We start from the raw sequence: 26,279 nt of genomic DNA, 5'->3' as shown, positions 1-26,279 counted from the left end.
TTGTAAAAGAACTTGAAAACAGGAGATAAAGCCCTTTGTTCTGGGGCGAGCAGACTCTGCCTTGTGAAATAAATTGAACAAACTTCTTAATATTGATAACTGATGATGTTACAAGATTAAGATTGAGCTATATATAGCTGAATAAACTTGTTAAGCAAGCAAACTAACTAAGAAAACCTTGTAAACTGAATACTAAATACGTACAAAAATCAAATACTAGACTAATAAGCTAACTCTAATAAAAGAAGTAGGGGTTGCATCGCAACAACCCCAGACCTCTCCGACTCCATCCTAAATCTTTTTGTTCATCCCAACAAATGTACCTGAGTTTACTAGAACTAGACTCTCCACGTAAATCTAGGAATACTTTGATGGTTGGTGCCTGGTGGAGTTAAATACTGACAGAATCGTGCTTGGTGTCTTTATTTCCAAAACTTACCTAGATCCAGATGGCTACTTTAGGATGAATTTTTGTTAAATAGAGGATCAAATCGGTCGCTGTCCAATTAGATGTTGACAATAATTAAACGAACGCATATGCTGCTCTGGAAGTTCTACAAACCCGAACCTCTCCAACTCCGTCATAATTTTTTTTCATCCACGACAAACAAATGTACATGAGTTAACTGAAACTAGACTCTCCACACAAGCGCCTATCCATAAGATATTCTTCATGTACTCGTACCTTCTTCTACCACGGCGTCTATTCATTTCTTCCAAGTGGATTTTCACAACTGATATGCTTTACGCTTCTTATTCATTACCTCTAATAGGATTTCACCATTTCTTAAAGACACAACTCTCGTTACGTAATCCCTAACTGAGAGTGGACATCTACACTTCTTCTTTTATTTACTTTTCGTTATTTAGTTGTGAGGCAGCGGGGATACTTTCTTTTGGGTAGACTTCATTACTATTTTTTTCTTTGGTTAGATCGACGTTATTTAAGGATGGATTATATTGTTGAAGTCAAGAACATCATAATTACTCGACATCGTTATTTTTGTTAAGAAATAAAATTCCTTTCTGCATATTCAATTGTAATAGAACTGTGTTCCTAGTTTTCTGTGGGTTATGTACCCCTTTGCAGGAAGTTGACGACGTACTTTCTATTTAATCATCGGTCGGGGTTATATGAAAAGTAGGGTTGTTACAGTTGGTATCGAATACCCTTTGTCATCCGTTGCTGCCAGTCAGTTCTGAACACTTTAGACCAACTCTCTCCCACTCCGTAATCTTTCATCTCCCATATCTCAAAACTAACCTCAGAAACACTACAAAGCAAGCAAAGGCAATCTCTTAGCGCGTCAACAAATATATAAGGCAATCTCTTAGCGCGTCAACAAATATATAATCGAAATCATCCATGTGTTTAGGTAGTGGTATTTCTTTGAATACCCCGTTTTCCAAATCGATAGAAACTAAACTTAGCTGCCTAGACTTGTTACTTTTATGCAAATACGCTAGCCAATGGAGAGCTCTTTTTAGAAACACCCCAGTTTCTCCTCTAGAAAACTCATAGTTGATGCAAGAATTATATGCTTTCCATGAATCTGAACCTAAAGAATATATCTCAACTTCAGAAACATCTGTATATGGTCTATGAAAAATTATTACGAATTTATAATCACAAGTTTTGGGGTCATAACCAAATCCAGTAACGATGATGTGTTTTCGTGAACAACCATCACCCCTGGTTCGTAATATTACTTTGTACTCTGCAGTGAATGGATTCCAAATGTAAAAAATGTAACCAAACTGGCTTGCACAAACCAAACCATTACAACTACCCACAATTTGAATAATTTTTTTTTGCTCGGTAAATAAAAGTTTAATATTGAAATAGTAAGCACATAGTACAAACACCAAAAGGAAAATGTTTCTTACATTGGATACGGAAGAAACCCTACAGGCTAAATGATTCACCTAGATTGAAGGCTGTTTTTAGGCATGCCTAAATCTTTCTAGGCATACAAAATAATAGTCCCATCTTGGGTGACCTTATAAGGAGTACCTTATGGGTAGTTCAATTACCTATATACCCTTAATACAAAAATCTAAAATCAGTTTTTTAAAAAGTCAAAATAAATTTCCCTTAACATCTCTTCTTCTTCCCTCCTCTAGCCGAACTCTTCCCTTCCCGCGAAAAAAATCGTCATCGTGATTAATTGTCGATTCGTAAAAATTTGATCGTCGATTAAACTCAACCACATAATGACTCGTACAAAGAAAAGAAGGTACTAGGCAAACCAAATCGTCTTCTAACCCATCAATTGAAGAAGAAGAACCAATTGAAGATGAAGGTGTAGAAACTGAAAATCAACCACCAATTGAACCAGAAATTGAACCAACAGCATCTCCAACTCCGGAAATGAGAATAAGAAAGTAAGTTTTACAAACCCAATCTCCTATTTGCTGTTTTTCATCGATTAAATGACAGTTACGGTGTTCGGTTCGGCTCAAAATTGAGTTGTGTTTTTAGCCGACTGTTCTTCACAAAAGCTTCCTGCAAGTGTATATGAACAGTTCGGCATGAAATTTCATGAAATTTCAAGCCGAACCTAGTCATAGATAGAGATGCATAGGGGTTCGGCAAATTCGATAATCATAATATGTGCCGAACCTAGCACATTTACGAGGTTCGGCTATTATGATATTCACATTATGTGTCGAACCAATACAAAATTCTTACCCCAACAATTATCAGGAATATAAATGATCAGGTTCGGCTTATATAATACTTATGTAAATAGCCGAACCATGTACTACCAAAAGGTTCAGCGTTTACGATTTTCTCAATATAAGCCGAACCTCACATAACTTTTCTTTCAGATCACACAGGATTAGGTTCGGCTCATTATGACATTTTTAAACAAGCCGAACTAGGGGCTACGAAGTGGGTTCGGTTCATAATAATAATACTTACAGCTTGCCGAACTGTTCATTAGTTGTCAATATCCAGGTGGGTTCGGCTGATATATTAAGCCGAACATATTCCAGACTCGCCAAACTTTAGTGAAAAAACATAAATTTTTTATGATTTTAAGCTACAAAGTGAGATTAAACATAAGATAAAAGTGTACCCTCCTCATCCATTGAATCAAATACAAGATTTTTTTCTCATTTTCCCCTTCTCCTTCTCCAAAAAAATTTAACTTTTTTTTTCTTACTCAAAAATTTTTATCTACACAAATTTATAACTAAATACTCTTAAAACTAATCACTAATCATTAATCACTAATCACTAATCAGAATTATTTTAACTAATCATTAGTATTAACACTAATCCTAAAAAGGCAGATTTGTCATTAAAAAAAATTGGTTAAGGGGGCTTCTGATTTTGTTATTTCACATCTTTTTTTTTGTCTTTATTAGGTATTCCTAATAAGATTCATGTATGCCCAAAAACAGCCTTCCCTTGAATTGAAAACCTCACATCTAACCCTAACTTCACAATGTTCACATAGACTTCACCCATCTGCAGCCGCCGGAAACCCTGTAAAGAGTCTACCTCCGCCATCTTCCATGACCAAGCCATCGAACTGAAATCGTCGCCACTTCTTTCATGAGAACATGTACCTTAATATGAAATTAGTGATCTCGTTTGATGTTGATCGAAAAAGATGTAGAAGGATCAAAGGAAAACATGTACCCACAATTTGAATACCTCCACCTTCAACGGGCTTCGGGTACACAATCTCTACAGCATCCTCATTAGATATCAATGACTTCGATTCTACGTTGTACACGTAACCATGATATTTTACTAGTTCTTTTTTGGTTACAAGTAGTCTAAAATTTTCATGCTCCATGTCATACTTAAGTTTCCTATTAAGAAAATCAGTATCGATTAACTGAAACCACGATCTGCATACGCACCTGAACCTTCCAACAGAATTTAGCGGTAGGCATATAAGAATTTCAGTGATCAAATCTTCTGTAAGGTTTGCCACTGATCTTCACATTTTTTGACTTTTGGTTTTCATCCTAGATCGCAAACAAGACGTTTTGTTTATGGTTTTAGTTTACGTGTGTGTAGACATAAGGAGGGTTTTGTGTGAGAACACTGAGAAGAAATATGAACTTTGGAGTCTCCTTATATCGGGAACAAATAATCTCTGCAGTTACCTAATTTGAATCAGCATTCTAAAAATAAAGAATTCTGCTCCAAGAAGGGCTCCTAGCCTCCTCCTACACAGGTACACTAATTGGAAGTAAACAACATATAAACCAAAAATAAAACCAACAAAACATAAAACATCTGTCCAATTCTTCACATGGTTTCTTCTTCCTCGGTATGCATCTCTTGAACTCCCCCAAGCACATTCAATCAAAGTGGATGAAAGTGTCGGTGATTATTCTTATTCCATAAACTCATATAAATAGTATTACAGGAAATCTGGGAGACTTCATTGCATATCGTATATTCTCCCAGATAAATAAGGTAACAGAATTATATTATCTATTACACCCCCTTAGTCGTAACGGGAGAGGAGCACACGTTAAGACTAGAACGAAAACGAACAAACAATACCCGTGGAAGGCCCTTGGTGAAGATGTCTGCATATTGACTGTCAGAAGGAACGTGCAAAACATGAATCTCACCGATACGTACACGCTCTCGTACAAAATGAATATCAATCTCCACATGTTTAGTGCGTTGGTGCTGGACAGGATCCCCTGACATGTAAATTACACTAGTGTTATCGCAGTAGACAACTGTTGCACGACGTAGAGGGATGTGAAGCTCGAGAAGTAAGTTGCGTAACCAAGTAGTCTCAGCAACGGCATTGGCAACTCCTCGGTATTCGGCTTCCGCACTGGAACGAGATACAGTAGCTTGTCGTTTGGATGACCAAGAAATCAGGTTGTCTCCAAGAAAGATGCAGTAGCCAGATGTCGACCGACGAGAGTCCGGGCAACCCGCCCAGTCAGCATCAGAGTATGCAGTCAAGCCTGTGATAGGGGAAGCAGAGAGAAATAAGCCGTGATCAAGAGTGCCTTGAAGATACCTGAGAATGCGCTTAATAGCTTGCATGTGTATCTCCATGGGATCATACATGAATAAACAAACCTGCTGCGCGGCATATGAAATATCAGGGCGGGTGAACGTCAGGTATTGAAGAGTCCCGGCCAGACTTCTGTATAAAGTCGGATCCTCGAGTGGAGGGCCAGATGTAGTACTGAGCTTCGGTTGTGTATCAACAGGAGTAGTGACTGGGTTGCAGTTCGCCATTGATGCACGAGCAATAATATCTTGTGCATATGAGGACTTTGATAGAAATAATCCTGACACTACAACAAAACACACGTTTAGTGGCAAAAAAGTTTGTCAGGAAATCCCTTGTTTTTGTCTCAAAATATTTTCTGAGATGGATTTTTTTTTGTCGCGAAGTTGTCTCAAATACCCTGTCTGGGAAAGTATTTCGTGACAAAATTATGAATGGTCACGAGAAAACTTAATTAACAACTAAAAATTTATTGTCAATAAAAGTCTCTTTCACCAACGAAATAAAGTTGTCTGCGAAAGATATTTTAATGACCAAAAAATTGGCCACCGAAAAGCAATTTTTTGGTCGCAAAAATGTAAATTCAAGGACAAACTAATTTGTCTTTAATGATTACTATTTAAGACCAATTAAATTGTCTCAAAATCGAAAGTTTTGTGTCAATTTAATTTGTCCTTAATGATAATTGTTTAAGACCAATAAGATTGTCTCAAAAACGAAAGTTTTGTGTCTATTTAATTTGTCTTTAATGATAAATATTTAAAACCAAAAAAATTGTCCCAAAAATGTAATTTTCGTGTCAATTTAATTTGTCTTTAATAGTTATTATCAAAAACCAAAAAAATTGTCTCTAATTAATTTAATTAGAGACAATATAAATAGCCCCTGAATATCAAATTTTTGGAGACTAACTTGTTCGCCTCCAAAAAAAAAATTTAGTGACCAAATTCCTTGCCTTAAAAAGAATTTTTGGAGACAAATTCGTCCTCTCCAAAACTTTTTATTTTGTCTCTAAATTATTTATTAAAGACAATTCATTTTGCCTTTAAAACGAACTTTCAAATACAATTTTTTTTGCCTCCAAAAGCAACATGTTTTGTCCCAAAATATTCCATAAATGACAACTCAGTTTGCCTAGAAATGCTTTATTCAAAGACGAATACTTTCCGTCCAAAAAATCGCCTCTAAATATCATAAAAATGACAATTAATTTTGCCTTAGAAAATGAATTTCTCAGACAACTTTCTTCTTCGTCCCTGAGTACTTTATTAAGGACTACTTGTTTTGCTTAGAAGAGAATTTAAAAGACAAAATTATTCGTCTCTACAAGCTTTTTTATAAACCGCAAACTAATATAATTAAAAAAAAATTAATTTAATTTTCGTGATTCGTTTTTTTTATTTCAATTAGAAAATCATAACATATGTTGAGCATAAGATATTTATGTTTTATTAAATAAAATATTTAACTATGAGATTAACATTACTTTGGCAAATTGCCTAAAAACAATATATAAATTGAAATTCATCTAGTTCTAAACACTAAAAACTTGAAACCGTGTATTCATAAATTATTCATCAAGATTCAACATTTGAATCGATATCTCTAGTTTGAATAATTCAGAATCTGCTTGTATCTTCCAGATTTTATTTTCTAGGTTTTCAATTAAACCTTCAAAAGACAAAATGGTCATGTCTCTTCTTTTAAATCTTCTTCCAGAAACCTCATTGTAAATATCATCTCTTTGCTCTCCTTCAATGATGCTTTCTTTACAAACCTCAAAAAGTTTGGGTTCTTCTGAATTTTTTTTCTGTTCCATGTCAAAGAGAGACTCATAAGTTGTAAGCAAAAGTATGAATTACAAGTGATAGAGTAATTTTTTTTGAATAGTATAGTAAAAGATATATACCATTTTGTGGTGTTTAATGAATGACCTCGACCCTGTGTAAACTTTTTGGCCCCTATTTGAGAGAGTTACCTGTCGTTTCTACAACAATGATAAAATCATTAGCCCATACCTAAAACAAGTATAATTATAATAACTAGTAATAGTTATGCTAGTAATACCTTAGAAGTCATTCTTCAGTTCCTTCTTTTCCTTGAAAACGACCCTTAAAAAATCCGATGGAAGTTTTAGAATCATAGACCTCCCTAAGATATATACTATATCTAAAATCAGGTAAAATCTTATAACCCTATTAGATTTCTATAAAAAAAAAGATTTATAGTAAATCAACTAAAACCCATTGATAATAATTAACGAGATTTGATAAAACAAGTATAATTGAAAAGAAATATAAAACGAGAAGAGGGAAGATTTATTACTTGAGCAGTAGAAGGTTGAACTTCAAAACTTGAGAAACAATGGAGAAAAAAATTGTGTAGAGATTTTGGAGATTTCTTATACTTTATATAAGGCGATAGATCATGAATTTTGAGGGAACTTAAATTGAAACACCATATAAAAGCGGGAATTTCCTCCCAAATCTTTCTTCATTTTTGTTCCTCTTATCTGTATTTTTCTCTCTTATTGCAACTTACAAACATATCTTCTTATTAGTATCTTTATAATTCCTGAGTTTTAGAATAGTATATGTAAACTAATACTGAGTTGTTTCCGTGTTTTTTGAGGAACAAATTTATCTCCTAATAAATTAGGTGAGTTGTTTCCGTGTATTTTGAGAAACAAATTTATCTCCTAATAAATTAGGTGAATTTTTTTCCGTGTATTTTTAGGAACAAATTTATCTCCAAATAAATAGTGGAGCGACATGTATGGAAAGTGGACGAAATCTCTCTTTTAAAAGAGAGATAAAATATCTTGCAAATCTCTTTTATTTTTGGAGAGAATATCGTGTAAAATTTGTTTGTTGATTATAAAACTTAAAATGGGTCACACTACTAATAATAAGACTTTTAAAGTTTTTGCGGTACACTGTTCTGGTCAGTTTAAAATAAACGATGGAAAGGACTTGGACTGGTATGGCATTCTTCAGATTGGGCAAACGGGACAGTGGACCTATCCACCTGGACCTATCATTAAATTTAGTAAAACAAAAACCACCGGCGCTCAAGACTAACTCATAAAGTGTCAAAATGAAGAAAAAAAAAACACTAAAATCTGCATATCATAAAGTGTCAAATTGAAACCAGTAGACCTATATTTAAATGTCGTAAAATAAAAACCACCTGCTTAAAAAAAACTCAAATGCCAAGAACACTGTGATCACTCTATATCACTGTCTTCACCATTCACCACTATCTCGTCGGCATCCAAAATGTCATTATTGTATTCATTCAATGTCTCATCATCTTCGTCATCAAAATCCTTCCACGCTTCCGCATCAGCTGGATGTCTTAACAAATCCGGTGTTGTTTTATCGCGTTGGTCTTCATGCCACCTCATGTCAGCAGTTGTGTGTCTACTAGCAAACAACCTCATCAGTATAGTCTTTAAGGGAAAATATCGCAATACCTTGTGCGGGATATTGGTACCCTTCCCGTCATCGTGTTTGTACCTAGGATCATTACATACTGGACAGTCCTCCCTATCTTTATGCTCTTTCCAAAACAAAGCACAGTCGTACTGACATGCATGAATTGCTTCATAACCCATTCCCAAGCCACCCAACAGTTTCTTAGCTTCATAATATGAAGATGGAATCCTATTCTCCTTCGGAAAAGCTTCTTTGAGCAACTCCAGTTGCATTTCAAATGCTTTATTGCTCATCTGGTCGAGTACCTTAATATGCATCAACTCTACGAGAAAAGTCAGCGCCGAAAAATCTTTACAACCAGGATACAACTCGTGTTCAGCTTCATCTAACAATTTAGCGAACTTTCCAGAATTTGATTCACCCAGACCTTCCGTTTCACCACCAGCAAAGGCTCCTTGACTATCATATGTATTTGGTAAGCGGACGTCATTCAGTATTTCAATAGTTGCCTCGTTTCTGTCTTCATTATCAGATCCTTCATTGGTTGCCATATCATCATCAAGACTAGATACAAACTGGTTTTGCGGAGGCATGGCTACTTCTCCATGATGTACCCATATTCTGTAACTAGCTGCAATGCCATATCGAGCCAAATGCACGGCAACATCTTCTAACGGGACAGGCGGTCTTGCATTTAAACAGTCTCTGCATGGACAGCGACACTTGTCCGCTAGTATGCTGGCAAGGTGATCTCGTGCCATGCCGAGAAATGAATTGATGCCTGCCACATACGTAAGACTTGATCTATTACGCTCTTCCATCCAACTTTTTTCCATCCTGAATTCAAGAATAAAACTATATATATGCATTAGTACTGGAAAATAAAAAAACACTACCGCATATAAATTGCACTACAGGATTATTGTGATGGCTAAGAATAATAAATAATTGACAAGGAGTGTTGACAACTGTTGTATTTATACAAAACAATGAATCAATGTACTGTGATCTGTCGATAAGCTAAATCAACTTATCCCGAACATTTTAGTAAATGGCCAAAGTTGTACTAAAAGACAGTGACGCAGGACAGTCGAAAACAACAGTCTAACTTCTTTTTATATAAGCATAACTCACGAAGCTCCTTGGAATATGATAAAGCTCTAACATGATTAAGTCAAGCCTTTGCAACAAAAAATCGAAACCATCATTAAAGAAAAATACTAAGATGGATCTCTGCAACATAAACCATGGGAAAACAAGCATTTGTTTGAACAAAACAGGACAACACCCAAAAATAAAACCACCTAAGAACTGAGATTAAACTGGTGGTTAGACAACAAACTCACCTCTACCATCTTTACAATAAATCTAATGTCTAGAAACACAATACCGGGAGAAAAAGCAAACAAAAAATTGAACTTTTTTTTTTGCTAGAAAAAAAAGCGAATCGATAATCAGGATGTTTTTAAATTATCAATGATAGCTCAACTTAACAAGTTTGGTGTTAGGAATTAGGTCAAATAGAAACATGCAATTAACCAAAACCCAATTAGGTTAATTCAAATTTTAAATTTTAACCAAAACTAAACATGCAATTACATTGATAACAATATCAATTAGGGGATTTGTACCTTAGATCGCTAATCCAAATTTCCAAGAACACCACACACGAATTTCTTCTCTTAGCTTTATCTTCAAACACCACCAATTACTGCTTATGAATAGAGGAAGGAAAAACAGCTTCCCAACCTTTAATTTGTCACCGGATACTATTGATTACTTCAATTCATAAGCAATAATTGGTGAATAGAACTGTGATTCCTTTATAAACTGATCCATCATCGACATGCAAACTTGGGAAGAGTCTAATTAGAGAATAGAACTGTGATTCCTTTGTAATTGTTTCTTCTATTCCCGAGTAGTCTATTTAGAGAATTTCTGATGAAATTACTTTCTTGCCCTCATGAATATCAAACCAAATGCCCGGTCCTCAAGGGTGGTTTCGTCATCGCAGTGTTGTCTTTAATTTTTTTTCTTTTAATTTTCCTTATTCGGGTGTTGTTTATTTTCCAAGTTTTTGAGAATGTCTTTAATGAACAGATTGCCGTGCTAACCTCCTAGATCGCATGAAACTTCGGGGAACAAAGATGACCAGCTGAGCTATTGGCTCGGTTTTAAAAAATAGTTATTAATTAATAAAGATATAAAGTAATTTACATATGAACGATTGTGAGCCTCGTAATATAATTATCACTATTAATATTTTTTTATTAATTTATTTTTAACTGTTATGTAGTTATGAAAGAATAACTAATTTGTTTGTTTTTTTCTTTTTTGTTTTTTTGGTACACAAAAGATTTTTTTTATTATTAATAATAAAGAGTAACTAGTTTGTTTGTTTTTTATTCTTTTGCTTTTTGTTTTTTTAATACACAAAAGAAAAATTGTGAGAAAAAATATATAAAAAGAACTAATTAGGTGGTTTCAATTCAAAAAGAAACAATATCGGCTGGGAGCTAGTACTTTTCCACATATCTTGGACTTTCTGAGAGAAGGCATAATCCGCTAGGGAGTGGAATGCAATGTTGTCCGATTTTGGGACATGCTTACAATAGGTCATACTATGCTTGAGCTAAATCTATCTGTTAGACACTTGACGACCAACTGATAATATCCTTCAATGATGATACGATGTAGAAAAATGGCTACATTGAAATATGTTGTTGGGACCATAAAATCTGAACAACTCTTGTTTACAAATATATTTGGGCCTTGCCGAACTCTATTTTTTCCTTTTAAACAAGGTTGTTCAGATGTAGAAAAGTGGCTACATCGAAATATGCTATTGAGGAATTTTCAATTGCATGGAAACCTTGAAAGAGTTAAATCCAACAAAATTCCGTCCTAGATTGTAGACGATATTGAACAATTCTGGCGATGTTCCCGATAAGTTTCCGTCTCGGCGCACAAAGGATATGAAGCATGATGAAATTTAGTAATTATTAAGGGCCAAAAACACCATACTAAGCTAAACGAATATTATGACATACTTCATGGCCCATGCCATAACTGGAAAGTTGTAACTTATTGTAATGGAGGTGCTTACTGTACACGCGTAACATCCCACGAGTAAAGCAAGGGACGTGCTTGTCTCTAATTGGCTGTCATGGAGGTGTGTCTGATTGTATAAGGTATGTGCGACTTTCTTGAGATATTTTTTCATGGATATCTTCGTTTACTCAGTTCTTTCCTTTCTTCCATCTTCCCAAACCATAAGATTTTTTCCAGATTGGGAATGAAATCTTCCATATCAAGAAATTTTGGTATCTTCCTGTGCTATAGATTTCACTAATAATCTCCGATTCTCGTAAATCAAGAAACAAATTTGCGTGGAAAATTGAGGTTTTAGTTCTTTTGGCGGGATGTTTCGCGCTAATTGTTTTTTAGGTTTCAAATTTTATCCAAAATTCAGGCTATATAAACCCTAAGGCATCGATGGAACATTTACATCTCATCTTCTCAGAAATTTATCTCAAATTAAATCCTAAGGTATATTATATTTTTTATTTTACATTAGATTTTTACATTTTTTCCTTGAATCTTATTTTTTTGGTACTTTGATTGTGAGAAATAAAATCAATTCAATGCTAATATGTGATTATGGTTGTTGATGGGTTCCTCTTCCATGGAATTAAATCAATTCCAATTCTTTGTTTTTGGGTATGGTTGTTGATGGGTTCCTCTTCCATGGAATCAAGTCAATTCCAATTACTTACATCTGTTTTTTTGTTTTTGAGTACGGTTGTTGTTATATTCCTAATCCATGGATTCAAATAAATCCCAATTACTCACATCTGTAATTCCCTATGAAGATGCTGCTTGTTATGATGTTCCTAATGGTGCTTGTAAGTAGGAAGGAAGGATTCAATATGGTCACTATAAACTGTAGCATTATACTTTCTTGTCTACTTTTATTAATCAACAATTAGGTTAAATCTTTAAGCTAAAACTAGCTGAGAGGCAACACTACTATGGGATAGTGCATCTTGGTGGATTTCCTTGGCCATTTGTCATGTTGCTGTCTTTTTATTTCCACAAGAATGTTTAGACTTTGATAATCTTGAAGCATCCTTGGTTTTTTATTTTACTTACACTTCTATACTTTTCTTTCAGTTTGTTCTATTACAAATGGCGCCCCAAAGCACTGCTTCCACGGGTATGAAAAATCACAAATATTGTTGAAATATCAAATACTGCTGTTATGTTATGTTTGTTTGTTTTGTGAGTATTCAATATTGACATTTTCAACATGTTTTGTTTTTTTGTTTCAAGAATCAACTTCCAAAAAACGAAACACAAGGGGGATAAGTCGGGGAGTCGGGCTTGAGAGACTACTAGCGATGACGACGGATCGAAAATTGCCCGTGAAGTTTAAAGAGTCTGCAGGTGAGGCGGTGTGCTTCAACCGAAGCAAACTGGCCACAGAATCTGGGGTCATTGTCAGGTCTTTTGCTCCCTTGGAATACAAATCATGGATTAAAATTCCATTGCATGACAGAGAAGCCTTAATGGAAAGGGTTAAGGTATGTTTAATAGTGTACAATATTTTACTTGTAAACTACGGGTTGACTTGAGATCCTAACTTTTATCTTGTTGCAGGACAAGTTCTGGGTGGACCTCAACGTCCCCTTTATCTGGGATTACCTACACCGATCAATGGGAAAGAAGTATAACAGTCATAGGAGTTTGATGTGCTCCTATTTCAAGAGTTTGGTCGATTCCTATCATTCCATCGAACAAATAAAAGCTAATCCATACAAAGATGTGCCCCATGATAAGTGGGAGTGGCTTTGCAACCACTTCTCTTCACCTGAATTTAAGGTATTACACTGATTTAGATTTGGTGGCTATAAAATTGCTTTACTAATGTATGTACTGATAATTTAAATAAAATTACAGAAACGGTCGTTAGCTGGATCCAAAAACAGGGAAAAGGTTCAGTACAACCATTGCAGTGGTTCCATGGCATTTGTTGTGCGTCATGAGCAGGTACTCATTTGTACTATTAACTACCGATTTCTGGTTAGTTGAATAGTACGATCTATTGTAACACATGAAATTGCTGAAATTTTTTTGATCTTATTCTTCATGAAACAGAGTATGGAATCGGAAAATCACTCCCCTATCCAAGTGTTCCATGACACACACTCGCGTGATTGATAAAACGACTAACAATCGAATCTGGCTGAGCGACAAGGCACGCAGCCAATATGTAAGTTATCATCATGTGAATAAAGGTGTCAAATGTTAAGTTACACTGTTTTTTTTTCATCTGGAACTATATCCTTGCATCATCCATGAAACATAAATGTCTTTTTTCCGGGATCTGTTTAGCGTGCCTCTGTATCTAAATCTGTATATTTAGGTTCTTATTACTTACACATGATCTTTGTGTAGGATCAAATGATCGCTATCAGAGAACAAAGCATGGAAGAAGGATCGGAACCTAGATATGAAGACGACATCTGTGTTGAGGTCCTGGGGAAGAAAAAAGCAAGAAGACGTGTAGCTGTTATGCAGTCGAATCAAGAAACTGAAGAACTGCGTGAAAAAGTCCGAAGACAAGAAGAAGAAATTCGGAAAATCAAAGAAGACCAGGCATTATTCCAACAGGATGTGCTGAATCGTTTAGGTCTGAATGTCACAGTTACAGACACTCATGATCAGTAGTCTAAGTTAAATTTGGTTTTACTGTTTTAGTTTGTCACTTACGAGACTCATGCTCAGCAGTCTAAATTTGGTTTCGTTCCTGCTTTGTATTACCTTCATTTGATGAGAAATAAAATTAATCTTTTAGATTCTCTAAGTTTTCAATCTTCTTCTCTATATCATATCAGTCAATTATGTGGTTATTAGCTTTGATTTTTTTAAGTCTTGGGAAGCCATATGCTGATGCAGGTAAGTTTTTCATTAGTTTTCATGTGCTTTTAGATTCATGATACATAGTCTCTTTCCCTCTCCCTCAAATTCTAACAAGTTATCTTTTTTGATTGCAGATTGAAAATGATTATGGAACTATCGATAAGGCTTACAGGCTGCTGCTAAATCTTACAGGCCTGTGAAGCAGCATTGATAGCAACTGATTCTAAGGAAATTAAGCTTGGTGTCAACTTACAGATATGGAGAGTTGCATCTGTGTTTCTTCCCATGATGATGGAGCCGAGCTGCGCAAGCTTCCTTGCTGACACCATTTTTATTGTGCCTGCATTATAGTCATGCTGTTATTACAGTGAGTATTCTGTATCAGTGTTTTTTTTTTGAAGTTGAAGCAGCTAGGTCTACTGTGGACTCTTCACATGCTGCAGCAGTCAATCAAGTACATCATCTGGTTAGTTTAATTTCTCCTGTGGTAGACACTATTTTTTTGTTACTTCCATCCCTCTCCTTAACCATTTGGTCCAGATTGATACATATTGGACTTAAGATGGAAACTGATGTAACGATCAATAACATGCCAACTAAAAAATTCTGTGTTGATAATAGTCAACATGTGGACCACTACCTGTGTAGGATTTTTCTTGCTGATGCAAGTATAAAACAAAGGATCGGACAATAGTTCAAAGCTGCAAGAGCCAGTTCCTTTGAGGATAATAGTTCAAAGCTGCAAGACCCAGTAGGTAGTCATCTTTGAGGATAAATATGTTACTAGAAACATGTGTTTTAATATGGGAACTGAAGTTAGTCCTGTCAGTTCTGTACATAGTTGTGACAGTGATATGGATGCTTAGAATTTTTCTCGAGATAATATTTTTTTTGTATCTTGACAGGAAATTTGAATGGAAGATTTTACAATTCATGGGTCTTTTGCATTAAATAACTGGAATTGAAACATTGAACATAAACAGAGCATTGATAGAACAAATCAAATCAGTGAAATTAGGGTTTGATTTTTACCTAATTTTGACGTGACAAATCACTCAAGAAGGTCGACCCATTTCTTCTCTTCTTCTCCTGGTCCATTCCCATGCCTCAATTGATCTTCTAGCTCGACCTAATTCATTGATTTTCTCATCTAGGGTTTCAGAGAGAAAAGAGGGGAAATCGATGAATTAAGTGGGTAGAGTGGTAGGGAAATGATGGGAAAGGAGATGGGTTGTAGCCATCATGGCGTTTGGTGGAAGTTGGTGGCGTCAGGAAGTGGTGAAGGTGGCTGTGGCAGTGGCAGGGCGTGGTGGTGATGGAGTTGCAGACGGAGGTAAGGGAGGAAAGATCGATGGAAAAGAGAAGGGGGTTGTTTGGTTTGGGTATAGATATTTAGTGCTCGGGTGTTGGTCGGTTTCAGAAAATTGGATGAACAACGAGGATGAGCCGTGGGATTTGGAGATGATGGATCGATCTAACGACGAGATAGAAGGAAACGAGGAGAGACCGTTGGATGCGGAAGTACAACGAAACTGACGGCTCAAGATGGAGTTAGGTGCTATAGTATTTGACAGGAGCTTCAGATTTTGATGCACTATGATGAAGCCACCGTAGGATGCTGAGATGATCCAATCTGACGGCTGAAGATGAAGGCGGGCATGGATATTGGAAATGGGTTTGGGTGAGGGTTTTGGGCCTTGGGTATGCCAAACCCATATCTTCTTTAAGAACAATTCTTCCTCTTCAAGCCCAGTTCTAGCCTTTTGGTCTTGCGCACAACATTCTTCGCGGCTTCCTTGTGTGATTCCTCTTGGCTTCCACCACTTTTCTGCTCTTTTTGCTCCGTGATTCATCCAAACTTTATTTACAACCTAAAAATGCAAAATTAATTAATAAAAATATTTATTCTTGAAAACATTAAAAATACAGAATATGGGATAAAATGTAGAATTAATGCACAAAAGATGAGTTAAATGCTAATAAAAAGGGATAAATATAAACAATATTTGGCACTCATCAGCAGTCGTGAAGTTCAAGCTTCCGTTAATGAAAATGATTATGGAACTATCGATGAGGTTTACAGACTGTTGCTAAATCTTACAGGTCTGTGAAGCAGCATTGATAGCAACTTATTTTAAGGAAATTAAGTTTGGTAATAACTTATGGTTTCAAAACTGGCTTTTAAACTGTAATGTACAAAACTGGTTTGATTACAGGTTTTGTGGATCTATCTTTTAAACTATAGCTTGAAAATCTTTATTTCCTCTTATCAGAGACTTAAAAGGCTTAAAATCCAGTAGGGAGCAATGATCAGATACAATCATCAGATTTGCGTCACTAGCAGTCAGCGATTATTCTGTAAAGGGTCATAGTTTGAGTCGCGGAATATTAGGATTTGCAGACCACAATTTGTCTTGCCACTAACAAAGTTTTAACGGAAAAATTTCAGATTTTCTTCGTATTCATTTAGATGATGAATTAATTTTTATCTGCATAAATAGGTATAGGAACAAAAGTCACACGTCGCCAGCAATAGTTTTTCGGACGAATTAAATTTTGTCCGCAAAAATAGATATAGGGATAAAAGTTACACGTTGTCATCAATACTTTTTTTGGAGACCAATATTTTTTCTGTCAGTATAAAACATTCCATTTGCGACAACAATTTGTTTGGATATTAATAGTTCTAACGGCAAAATCCTTGTTTGACAGGCATTCATTTCGACAACAAACTAATTTTGTCGGTGTAAGATACATTCAGGGACAAAAGTCTTGGATTGTTAGCAATAATATGTTTGGAGACTATAATTTTTCTTCGTCGCTAGAAACCAATTTCTTGACCGAAATAATTCGTCACAAAGAAGTATTTAGAGACGGAGACAGAATTGGTCACTATATTTGGTCACAAAAGAAATATTTAGAGACAGAGATAAAATTGGTCACCAGCAAGTTGTCACAAAAATTTTCAGCGACAACTTTTAAGACAAAATTTACCTTTTGTCGCGTAAAAAATATATATGGTGACCAAAAAAATATTCCTCCCTAAACACTAGATTTGTAGACAAAATTTTACTGGTCACATAAAATTTTGTCACTAAACGTGTGTTTTGTTGTAGTGTGAATCTGAGCGAGTCACAGTAATACCCAGAAATTGATGTAACGCGCCAAGATCAGTCATAGCAAATTCACATTTCATCAACCCAATGAAACGCTTTAAAAGTGCATCATTAGAAGCGGTTAAGACAATATCATCCACATACAGTAATAAGTATGCAGTGTCCGAACCAGAGTGATAGACAAAAAGTGACGGATCAGAAACACTTCCACGAAAACCGCAACCAGTAATAAATTGTGCAAACCGCTGAAACCATGCTCGAGGGGCCTGTTTAAGGCCATAAAGAGACCTACGGAGGCGACAAACATAATCAGGATGAGCGGAATCAACAAAACCTGGTGGTTGATGCATATATACTGTTTCAGCCAGGTCGCCGTGAAGAAAGGCATTTTTGACGTCTAGTTGACGAATGCCCCAAGAACGAGATGTTGCGATACTGAGTACAGTGCGTATAGTCGCTGGTTTAACAACTGGACTAAACGTCTCAAAGCAATCAACTCCAACATGTTGAGATTTGCCATTGGCCACTAGTCGAGCCTTGTAACGTTGCAAAGTTCCGTCAGCGTGAAACTTGTGACGGAAAAGCCACATTGACCGAATGATATGAGCGTTACTAGGGCGAGGAACCAGCTCCCAAGTGTTGGTCATAATCATAGCATTATATTCGTTCTTCATGGCAGCATTCCAGTTGGGGTCCCTAAGTGCATAAAGATGAGAACGGGGAAGAGGGGAAATGGGAATTGTGGATTGGACATGAAGATTGAGTTTTTGGATGGGACGGAAGATGCCCCGGGAGGCCCTGGTGGTTGGGCGAGATGCCGCTCGAAGCTGTGGGCAGGAAGGTGTGGCTGGATGAAGTGGGCTGGAAGAGACAGGCACAGAGATGGGCTGAGTTTGGGAGGTTGTTGGAGTGTCGAGAGAGATGGGATGTGAATTGGAAATGGGATGAGAAGAGATGGGCTGAATAGAAATGGGCAGAAGAGAAGTGGGTTGAGTGGAAATGGGCTGAGTAGAAGTGGGCTGAGTAGAAGTGGGTTGAGTAGAAATGGGCTGAGAGGGATAAGCTAGCCTGCGGTGTGGAGGAGTGTACAAGGGCGAAGGAGATGGGCCTTGTTCAGGAGGTGGAGCGGAAGTGAGCGTGGGTACAGACTCAACAAAATTTGAAGGCACAGGTGATGGATAGGTGGAGGAATCTAGAAATGAATAGAGAGGATGGGTTTGTGGGTCGTGATTATGGGAAGATCCTGGACAAGAGAAAATAGAAAAGGGAAATACGTTCTCATCAAACGTGACATGTCTCGAAATAATGATTTTGTTTGTGGAAATGTCAAGACAACGATAACCACGATGATTGGGCGGAAAACCAAGAAAAACACACCTAGTGGAGCGAGGAGCAAGTTTGTGTGGTGTGGTGGAGGAGAGATTAGGGTAGCAAAGACAACCAAAAATGCGAAGATGAGTATATGTGGGTTGGCGTCTATATAAGGTGGACATTGGGGATTTGAAATTGAGGAGTCTAGTAGGAAGAATGTTGTGGAGGTAGACAGCCATAAGAAGAGAATAAACCCAATATTTGGGAGGAACGGAGGCATGAGACATTAGAGTACGAGTGATATCATTGATTCGGAGAATCATGCGCTCAGCCTTACCATTTTGAGATGATGTGTGAGGACACGAGAAGCGAAAAACCAGGCCGTTTTTACTAGCAAAGTTGTGAAAAGTGGAATTGTCAAATTCGCGACTCATGTCGCATTGGAATGATTTAATTTGGCGTTCGAATTGAGTTTGAACAAAAGATTGGAATTGCAAAAATTTGGTGAAGACTTGGGATTTTAATTTTAGTGGAAAAACCCATAAATAATTGGTGAAATCATCCAAAAATAGAAGATAATAACGAAATCCCGTATCTATATTCAACGGAGACGTCCATAAATCACTATGAATTATATCAAAAGGAGCAATACTAGTATACTGAGAGTCATAAAAGGGAAGACGAACATGTTTGCTAATTTGACAAGAATGACAAAGATTGGGAGAATTATCCTTATTACATTGAATAAAAAATTTTGTGTGTAAAGCATCGAGGACAGCTTTGCCAGGGTGGCCGAGGCGACTATGCCAAACGGTAGGTGAGCATACGGCAAGATAATATTGGTGAGGTGGTGGCGAAAAAGAGGATTGCACGGCTGAGGTGGTGATGGGATAGAGCTCCCCAGAACTATCACATCGGAGAATAGTCTTCCTCGAACTCAAGTCCTTCACAGAAAAACCATAAGGATCAAATTCAACAGACACATGATTATCAGTGGTAAATTTTCGAACAGAGATTAAGTTTTTGATGATGAAAGGAACGACAAGGGTGTCGTTGAGGTGAAGAGTGTGAGTTGGAAGATTTATGTACTTAGAGCCACTAGCAGTTACCGGAATGCTATTGCCATTTCCCACCAAGATAGAACGAACATTACTAGAATTAAAAATAATTTGTAATGTACCTGGATCCGAGGTGATGTGTGAGGTTGCTCCGGTGTCCACATAGAAATCATCATAGGGTGTCCGAATGCTCATAGAGCTGTAGGCTTCGGCGATATCTGACGGTTGTAGATAGTCTATGGTGGGAGCAATGTAGGCTTGCGGTGATCGGCCGGCTGTTGGATGGCGGCCACGACCCCGTCCTCTACCACGGTTCTGGCGGCCTCGTCTGCAGTTGGCAGGTGGAGCAGCATTCCAGGGAGAAGCCCAGTAGGGAGCAGCCGGATATGGGCCAGGTGCAGCAACGTTCCAAGGAGAAGCCCAGTGTGGGTAAGGAGGAAATGGGCTTGCTGGGTTGGGAAGTAGTGGGCTTCTGTTCAATCCAGTAGTGGGCTGCTGGTGAGAAAGCAGTGGGCCTGTTGGGTTGGGAAGCAATGGCGCTGTGCGATCCAGACTTTGTTGATGACGTTGTGCAGCAACAGGAAGGTGATGGGAGGTGTGCGATGTTTCGGCAGCAAGGGCAGCATGAGTATTTGATGTGGATTAATGTTCACGGCGAATCTCTTCAGTGCGTAGTTGAGATCGAGCAGTGTCAAACGATGGCATCGATTGTTGAATGAAGGAAGCAACAATATTATATTCCTCCGGAAGTCCATTGACAAGCTGGATAACTAGTCGTTTTTCATCCATTGGAAACTCGAGGTCACTCAATCGATTGGAGAGTTCCTGTAGCTTATTTCAATAATCATCAACGTTGTTACAGTCAATAAATTTTAGATTTACAAACTTACTTTCAAGGCTGACAGCGCTGTTTCCTTTGTTGTCTTGGAAGAGACGTTTGAGATGGTTCCATAAATCCTTCGCAGTTTTTCCAGTTTTGAGAACAGTCAGCATCAGATCTTTGGTCATGGTGGAGAACATCCATTGACGACATAGGGCGTCAAGTTGTAGAATGGTGGCAGCGTCAAGATCTGGTGTGGGAGAAGAACTATCTGTAAGAAAAAGGAGGTTGTGCGCTTGAAGATGAAGTTGAAATAGGAGAACCCATGAAGAGTATTCGTCTTGTTTGATATCTAGTGTAACAGGGATCAAAACTTTGATGTTGGAAACGACGAAAGCCGGATGTATGGTGTTTTTATTACTCTGTATGGATCGATTATTTGTCATTGATGATTATTGGTGTTTTTGGTGTTTTTAGAGGAAGAAGAAGGAGGACCGTTTTTGGCCGCGTGATACCATGTTGGATGTTAATCAATCCGTTGATTATTCTTATTCCATAAACTCATATAAATAGTATTACAGGAAATCTGGGAGACTTCATTGCATATCGTATATTCTCCCAGATAAATAAGGTAACAGAATTATATTGTCTACTAAAAAGACCAAAGATGCATATCAATGAGTGAAATACCAAGTAGGTCGATTTGATTGGATATTATTGTTCACTGAGCTTTTTGTGGTTTTTAGTAGGTGCAAGCTTGGTTGCTGGACCTTAATTTTTCTGGAAAAGTGGGGAACCCGGGTTAATGAATTTATCAACACAAGTCCTTCACCCTAATTGAGGTGATCTGAATTCTGTAGGCCGAGCCAAAAGGAAATGGCAAAGCACAAGGGACATCATCAAGCGCGCCCAACTGTTGAATCAGTGTCAGGTGGTATAGCTCCTTAATTCAGGAATTTTTGTTTAAAACAATTGACAGAAAAAGATAGAAAAAGAAAAAATGAATAAAATACGGATTGTTCGACTGGAGATGATCATTTGTTGAAACTTGCCTAAAACTGATTTTGTTCTGTCTTGTTAGGAGCTTAAATTCAAGTAGTTTCTAGGTGAAATTGAAACACAAATAAAGTGCTCACAGAATAGAAAGACAAATTATATCGAAAATCTTTCAAATTTGTTTACTTGAGATAAAACTCAGACCCACAAAAAGAACAGGACACACACAGAACCAAAGTCTCATTTGACGCCTACATGAGATTAAACATTCACAAAAAGAAACATTCGTTTCAGACAGACACCTTGTTTAGACCCAAGCTAGTAGGTGCAGCATGACCCCAATGTTTATTTTACCCAATCTGAACCTGAATAGTCCTAGGCTTCTTAGGCTCAGGCGGAGGCAATTTCTGGACAGTAATGGTAAGGACACCATCTACACAAACCGCATAAATTGCATCAATATTAGCATTCTCAGGGAGAATAAATTTCCTCATGAATTTCCCAATTCTTCTTTCCATCCTAACGTATTTGACCTCTTTCTCCTTCTCGTCTTCCCTTTGTCGCATTCCCGTCACTACAAGAACGTTGTTATCCTCCACTTGAACATTAATTTCATCTGATTTCAACCCTGGCATATCAAGAACAAACACATACGAATCTGGATACTCCTTGATATCAGCTGGTGTTGCTGCCATTGCCTTAGCATCTCTTACATACTTCTTAGACGGTGTGTTCCCTGATTTTTCAACTTCATGATCAAATACATCCAACATGTCTTGAAGACCTGAGAAAATTGGATCATTAAAACCAATTACTCTGAAAGCCATTTGTGTTGCTCTAATACGAGGATTGTGCTTGATTGAATTGATTGTACCTTGTGGAGATTTTGATTTATAATTTTGATCTTCGATGGATAGCAATCAAATGCAGGTGGGTTTTATGTACAGATGATATATTGTTGGTGTTTCTAGATGGTTTTGTTGATCCCTTTTCCCATCGAGTCTAGAAGCTGGTAGAAGGTTGAAATAAAACGCTTGGGATACGGATTTTGGAACTTACTAGAAAATGCTGGATGATTAAACTGGGCTTTGGTCGGTGAGCCTGGCGGGCCTAAGCGAAAACATTCGGGTGTAGACGGTAACTTGTTTGGTTAGGCACTTAGGCTAATGAAGTCTCTAATAAGCCATGGCTCAAGCTTAAACACGTTGATGACTTGAAGCTAAATACTAGAATAAGTTTTACGAACTCGAATTCCGAAGTCTGTTTCACTTGTAGTTAAACGCAGCATGGTCATTGATAGTGATATCTATGATCTGAAACTCAAATTTCTTCACAGTAACACTGTATGATTTAGGGATGGAAAAAAAAAAGAAGGTGTAGATTTGCATTTTATATACTGTGAAGAAAAGATATAAAATTATTTATCTATAGCACATAGAATTTTAGTTGTATTTTTTGGGCCGAGCGAGGCGAGGGAGAATCTTTATATGGCTATTTTTTTTGTAAATTGTAAATCACCAGTTGACTCAAAAAATTTGGATTTGGTGTCCATGGTTGGTCTTTTCACTTGATACAATTATCTCTCTATTTTAGTCCAATTACTATAACTTCTTAGAGCAACTGCAATGGTGCGACCATACTATAACTAAACTAAAGACTAAAAACTAAAAGAATTTGGTTACACTCGTGATTGCACGCTACGGTTATGGAGTAAAATTTAGTCAAACGTAACTTCAAGTTACGCCTCAATTCAAACGTAAAATAAAGTTACGCCCCAATTCAAACGTAACTTAAAGCTACGCGCCAACCCCAATCCAGACGCAACTTAAACCTACGTCCCAACTCAAACGTAATTTAAAGTTACTCCCCGCCATAATTCAAACGTAATTTCATGTTACGCCCAATTCAAACGTAATTTCAAGTTGCGCCCCAGCTCAAACGTAATTTTAATTTTCGCCCGGTACAAGACGTACTTTGAAGTTGCGCTCGACTATAACCAAACTAAAGACCAAATATGGTTTGGTTTTTGGTTTTTGGTTTTAGTCTAGTTTTTGATCTTTACTCCGTTCGACTGTGGTTGATTTCTAGACCAAATATTTGGTTTTGGTCGTCGACTGTGGTTGCTCTTATGTATCCTATTTTTAGGGGTATAATTGGAAAGCAAACTTTAAAATAGCACATCCAAAATTCCGTGTCTTGAAATTTTACAAATTTTATCTCGTTGTAAAGGTTATTAAAAAATTTACGCAATGAGTACAAACAACAATATCAAATTTAGAGTTTTTACGAAAAAATTGGAGATATTTATCATTTTAGGCACAATTTTAGAAAATTAAATGTACATCCATTATGCAAACCACCCCAAAGGATACATAATACTTTATGTCGCCATATTTTGGTTTATGCATCAACTAATTTTCCTTTGCAACTAATAAAACGATGTACTCCATCTATTTCAAGAAAAGTGATACTTTCACTTTAGGCACAACTCTCGAAAATTGAATGCATAGCCAATATGCAAACCACCACAAAGGATGCATAACACATCATGCAACCGTATTTTGGTTTATGGATCGACTAATTTTCCGTTTTTAAAAAAGTGATATTTTTACATCCCGTTTCAGGAAAAATGATACTTTCACTCCGTTTCGGGAAAAGTGATATTTTCCTCTGTTTCAGGAAAAGTGGTGAAAGTATCACTTTTTCTCAAACCGGGTGAAAGTATCACTTTTCTGAAATGGGGTGAAAGTATCACATTTTCTGATACGGGGAGAAAGTATCACTCTTTATGAAACGACGCGAAAGTATCACTTTTTCCGAAACAGGATGAAAGTATCACTTTTCCTGAAAAAGGGACGAAAGTATCACTTTTTCTGAAACCGGGTGAAAGTATCACTTTTCTGAAACGGGGTGAAAGTATCACACTTTCTGAAACGGTGCGAAAGTATCACTCTTTATGAAACGACGCGAAAGTATCACTTTATCTGAAACGGCACGAAAGTATCGCTTTTTCTAAAACGGGCGAAAATATCACTTTTTCTGATTCGGGACGAAAATATCATTTTTCTGGAACGGGGATGAAAATATCACTTTTTTCTGAAACGGGACGAAAATAATCGCATACAAACCCATCTTCAAATTCTTGTTCGGTCGGTCCTTCTATCGTGGTAACCGTTGTACTAGTCATACATGAAAATTTAAAAAATTACGTAACTACATTGTTTTTTACTTCAGTTTTTCTTTTTGTCTTTTTTTAAAGCAAAATAAATGACCGCTTCTTTATTAAACAATCAAACTAAAAATTAATGGCGAAATGATTAGCAGATCATAAGAGAAAAATATTGGGAGAAATAATGATCTTGTAGCTACTACTCTGAAAATAAACTTATAACCTTCCAAATCACATCCTTGTTTCCCACTTTTTCTTTCAATGTCACATTCTTTCCTTGTATCCCAACTAATAGCAAGATAAAATTTCTATTTTATATAGGTAACAAAGCATCAGAAAAACAAAATCAAAGCAAAAGAACTATTTTATTAATTGAAGTTCAAGGTTACATTGGATTTAAAATGAAAAATTAGAAAATACAAAGTAGCAAGAATATGCCATACAAGTACAATACCGAAAACTCCAACAAGAGAAAGAGAAGAACTACCGGAACATGACGAATACAAACATGAATAAGAACCGAAAAGAGAAAGAGAAGATTAATTGGTTTTCTCCGAATTAAATTCCAACCATTTTGTTTGTTTTTTTCTTCATAAAGACATGCTCTTAAAAGTGGAGAGATTTGCTCAAATCTCTTAAAACTTGTGATGAAATTTTCGCTGTCAAGAATACCATTAATAAAGATTAAGATGAAGATTCCATCGCCAGATCATCCAAAAATAAAGATTTCGTTGCTGGAGGAAAAAATGATAAAATTCCATCGTTGGAAGACATCTCAAGTGACCTTAAAGCCCATAGAAACCGATAACGGTCATTAAAAGCCGAGATAAACCTCTCTAATAGAGGAGATAAAACCTCCATAAAGGTGTACAAAACTTAAAATATAAACATAAATAAACCTAGCTAATATAAATACTTAGTTAAAAATAAGAAAGAGAAACGGAAATTCCGCTTAGATGCGGCCCAAAACGGACCACATCTGAGCAGGCGAATATTGCTGGCAGGGGTCTTCTTTTCTCTGTTGAGGGAAGTGGGAGAGGGGGGAGAAAGTTGGAAATAAACTTGTAAGAATACGGAGTTAACAAACCATCATTCATTGTCTAATCTCACACCCCATTTTCCTAAATTATCTGGGGTCAATTTTCATCACCATCATAGTATGAAATTAACGCACTGATTCCCAAAAATTAGTTCTATGTAAAGGCTTGATTTGATATTTTTTGGTAAGTGCCAATTGTTCACCCATTTGTATATCGTATGCAAATTGTATACCATTCGAAGCTGATTAGTTTTTTTCTCATCACTTATTCATTCATTTGGCATATTTAAAGAATGTCCCAAAGAAAAAATGATAATTAGAATGATACACATGCTTATTTTTCTCCACACGTAAAAAAACGAGACTCACGACAAGTCAGTTCGAGCTTAAAGATGTGGATGA

General features: G+C 36.7%; 2 protein-coding genes across 2 annotated transcripts; both read right to left on the bottom strand.

Annotated features, from left to right (window-relative positions):
- Positions 1–8,235: 8,235 nt before the first annotated feature.
- On the bottom strand, positions 8,236–9,282 carry LOC113312066. Its single transcript, XM_026560832.1, has one exon. It carries the CDS (start codon positions 9,280–9,282, stop codon positions 8,236–8,238), a length of 1,047 nt encoding a protein of 348 aa, XP_026416617.1.
- A 12,543-nt stretch (positions 9,283–21,825) lies between these two features.
- On the bottom strand, positions 21,826–22,651 carry LOC113313345 (17.1 kDa class II heat shock protein-like). Its single transcript, XM_026562109.1, has one exon. It carries the CDS (start codon positions 22,494–22,496, stop codon positions 22,020–22,022), a length of 477 nt encoding a protein of 158 aa, XP_026417894.1. The 5' UTR covers positions 22,497–22,651; the 3' UTR covers positions 21,826–22,019.
- Positions 22,652–26,279: the final 3,628 nt, after the last annotated feature.

Source organism: Papaver somniferum, chromosome 9 (genome assembly GCF_003573695.1).
Source record: "Papaver somniferum cultivar HN1 chromosome 9, ASM357369v1, whole genome shotgun sequence".
NCBI classification, from domain to species: domain Eukaryota; kingdom Viridiplantae; phylum Streptophyta; class Magnoliopsida; order Ranunculales; family Papaveraceae; genus Papaver; species Papaver somniferum.
This window is presented reverse-complemented; position numbering and strand designations above follow the sequence as displayed.

What these genes read in the sequence shown, in the direction of transcription:
- LOC113312066 (XM_026560832.1), bottom strand. Translation starts at nt 9,282, where the DNA reads ATGGAAAAAAGTTGGATGGAAGAGCGTAATAGATCAAGTCTTACGTAT.
- LOC113313345 (XM_026562109.1), bottom strand. Translation starts at nt 22,496, where the DNA reads ATGGCTTTCAGAGTAATTGGTTTTAATGATCCAATTTTCTCAGGTCTT.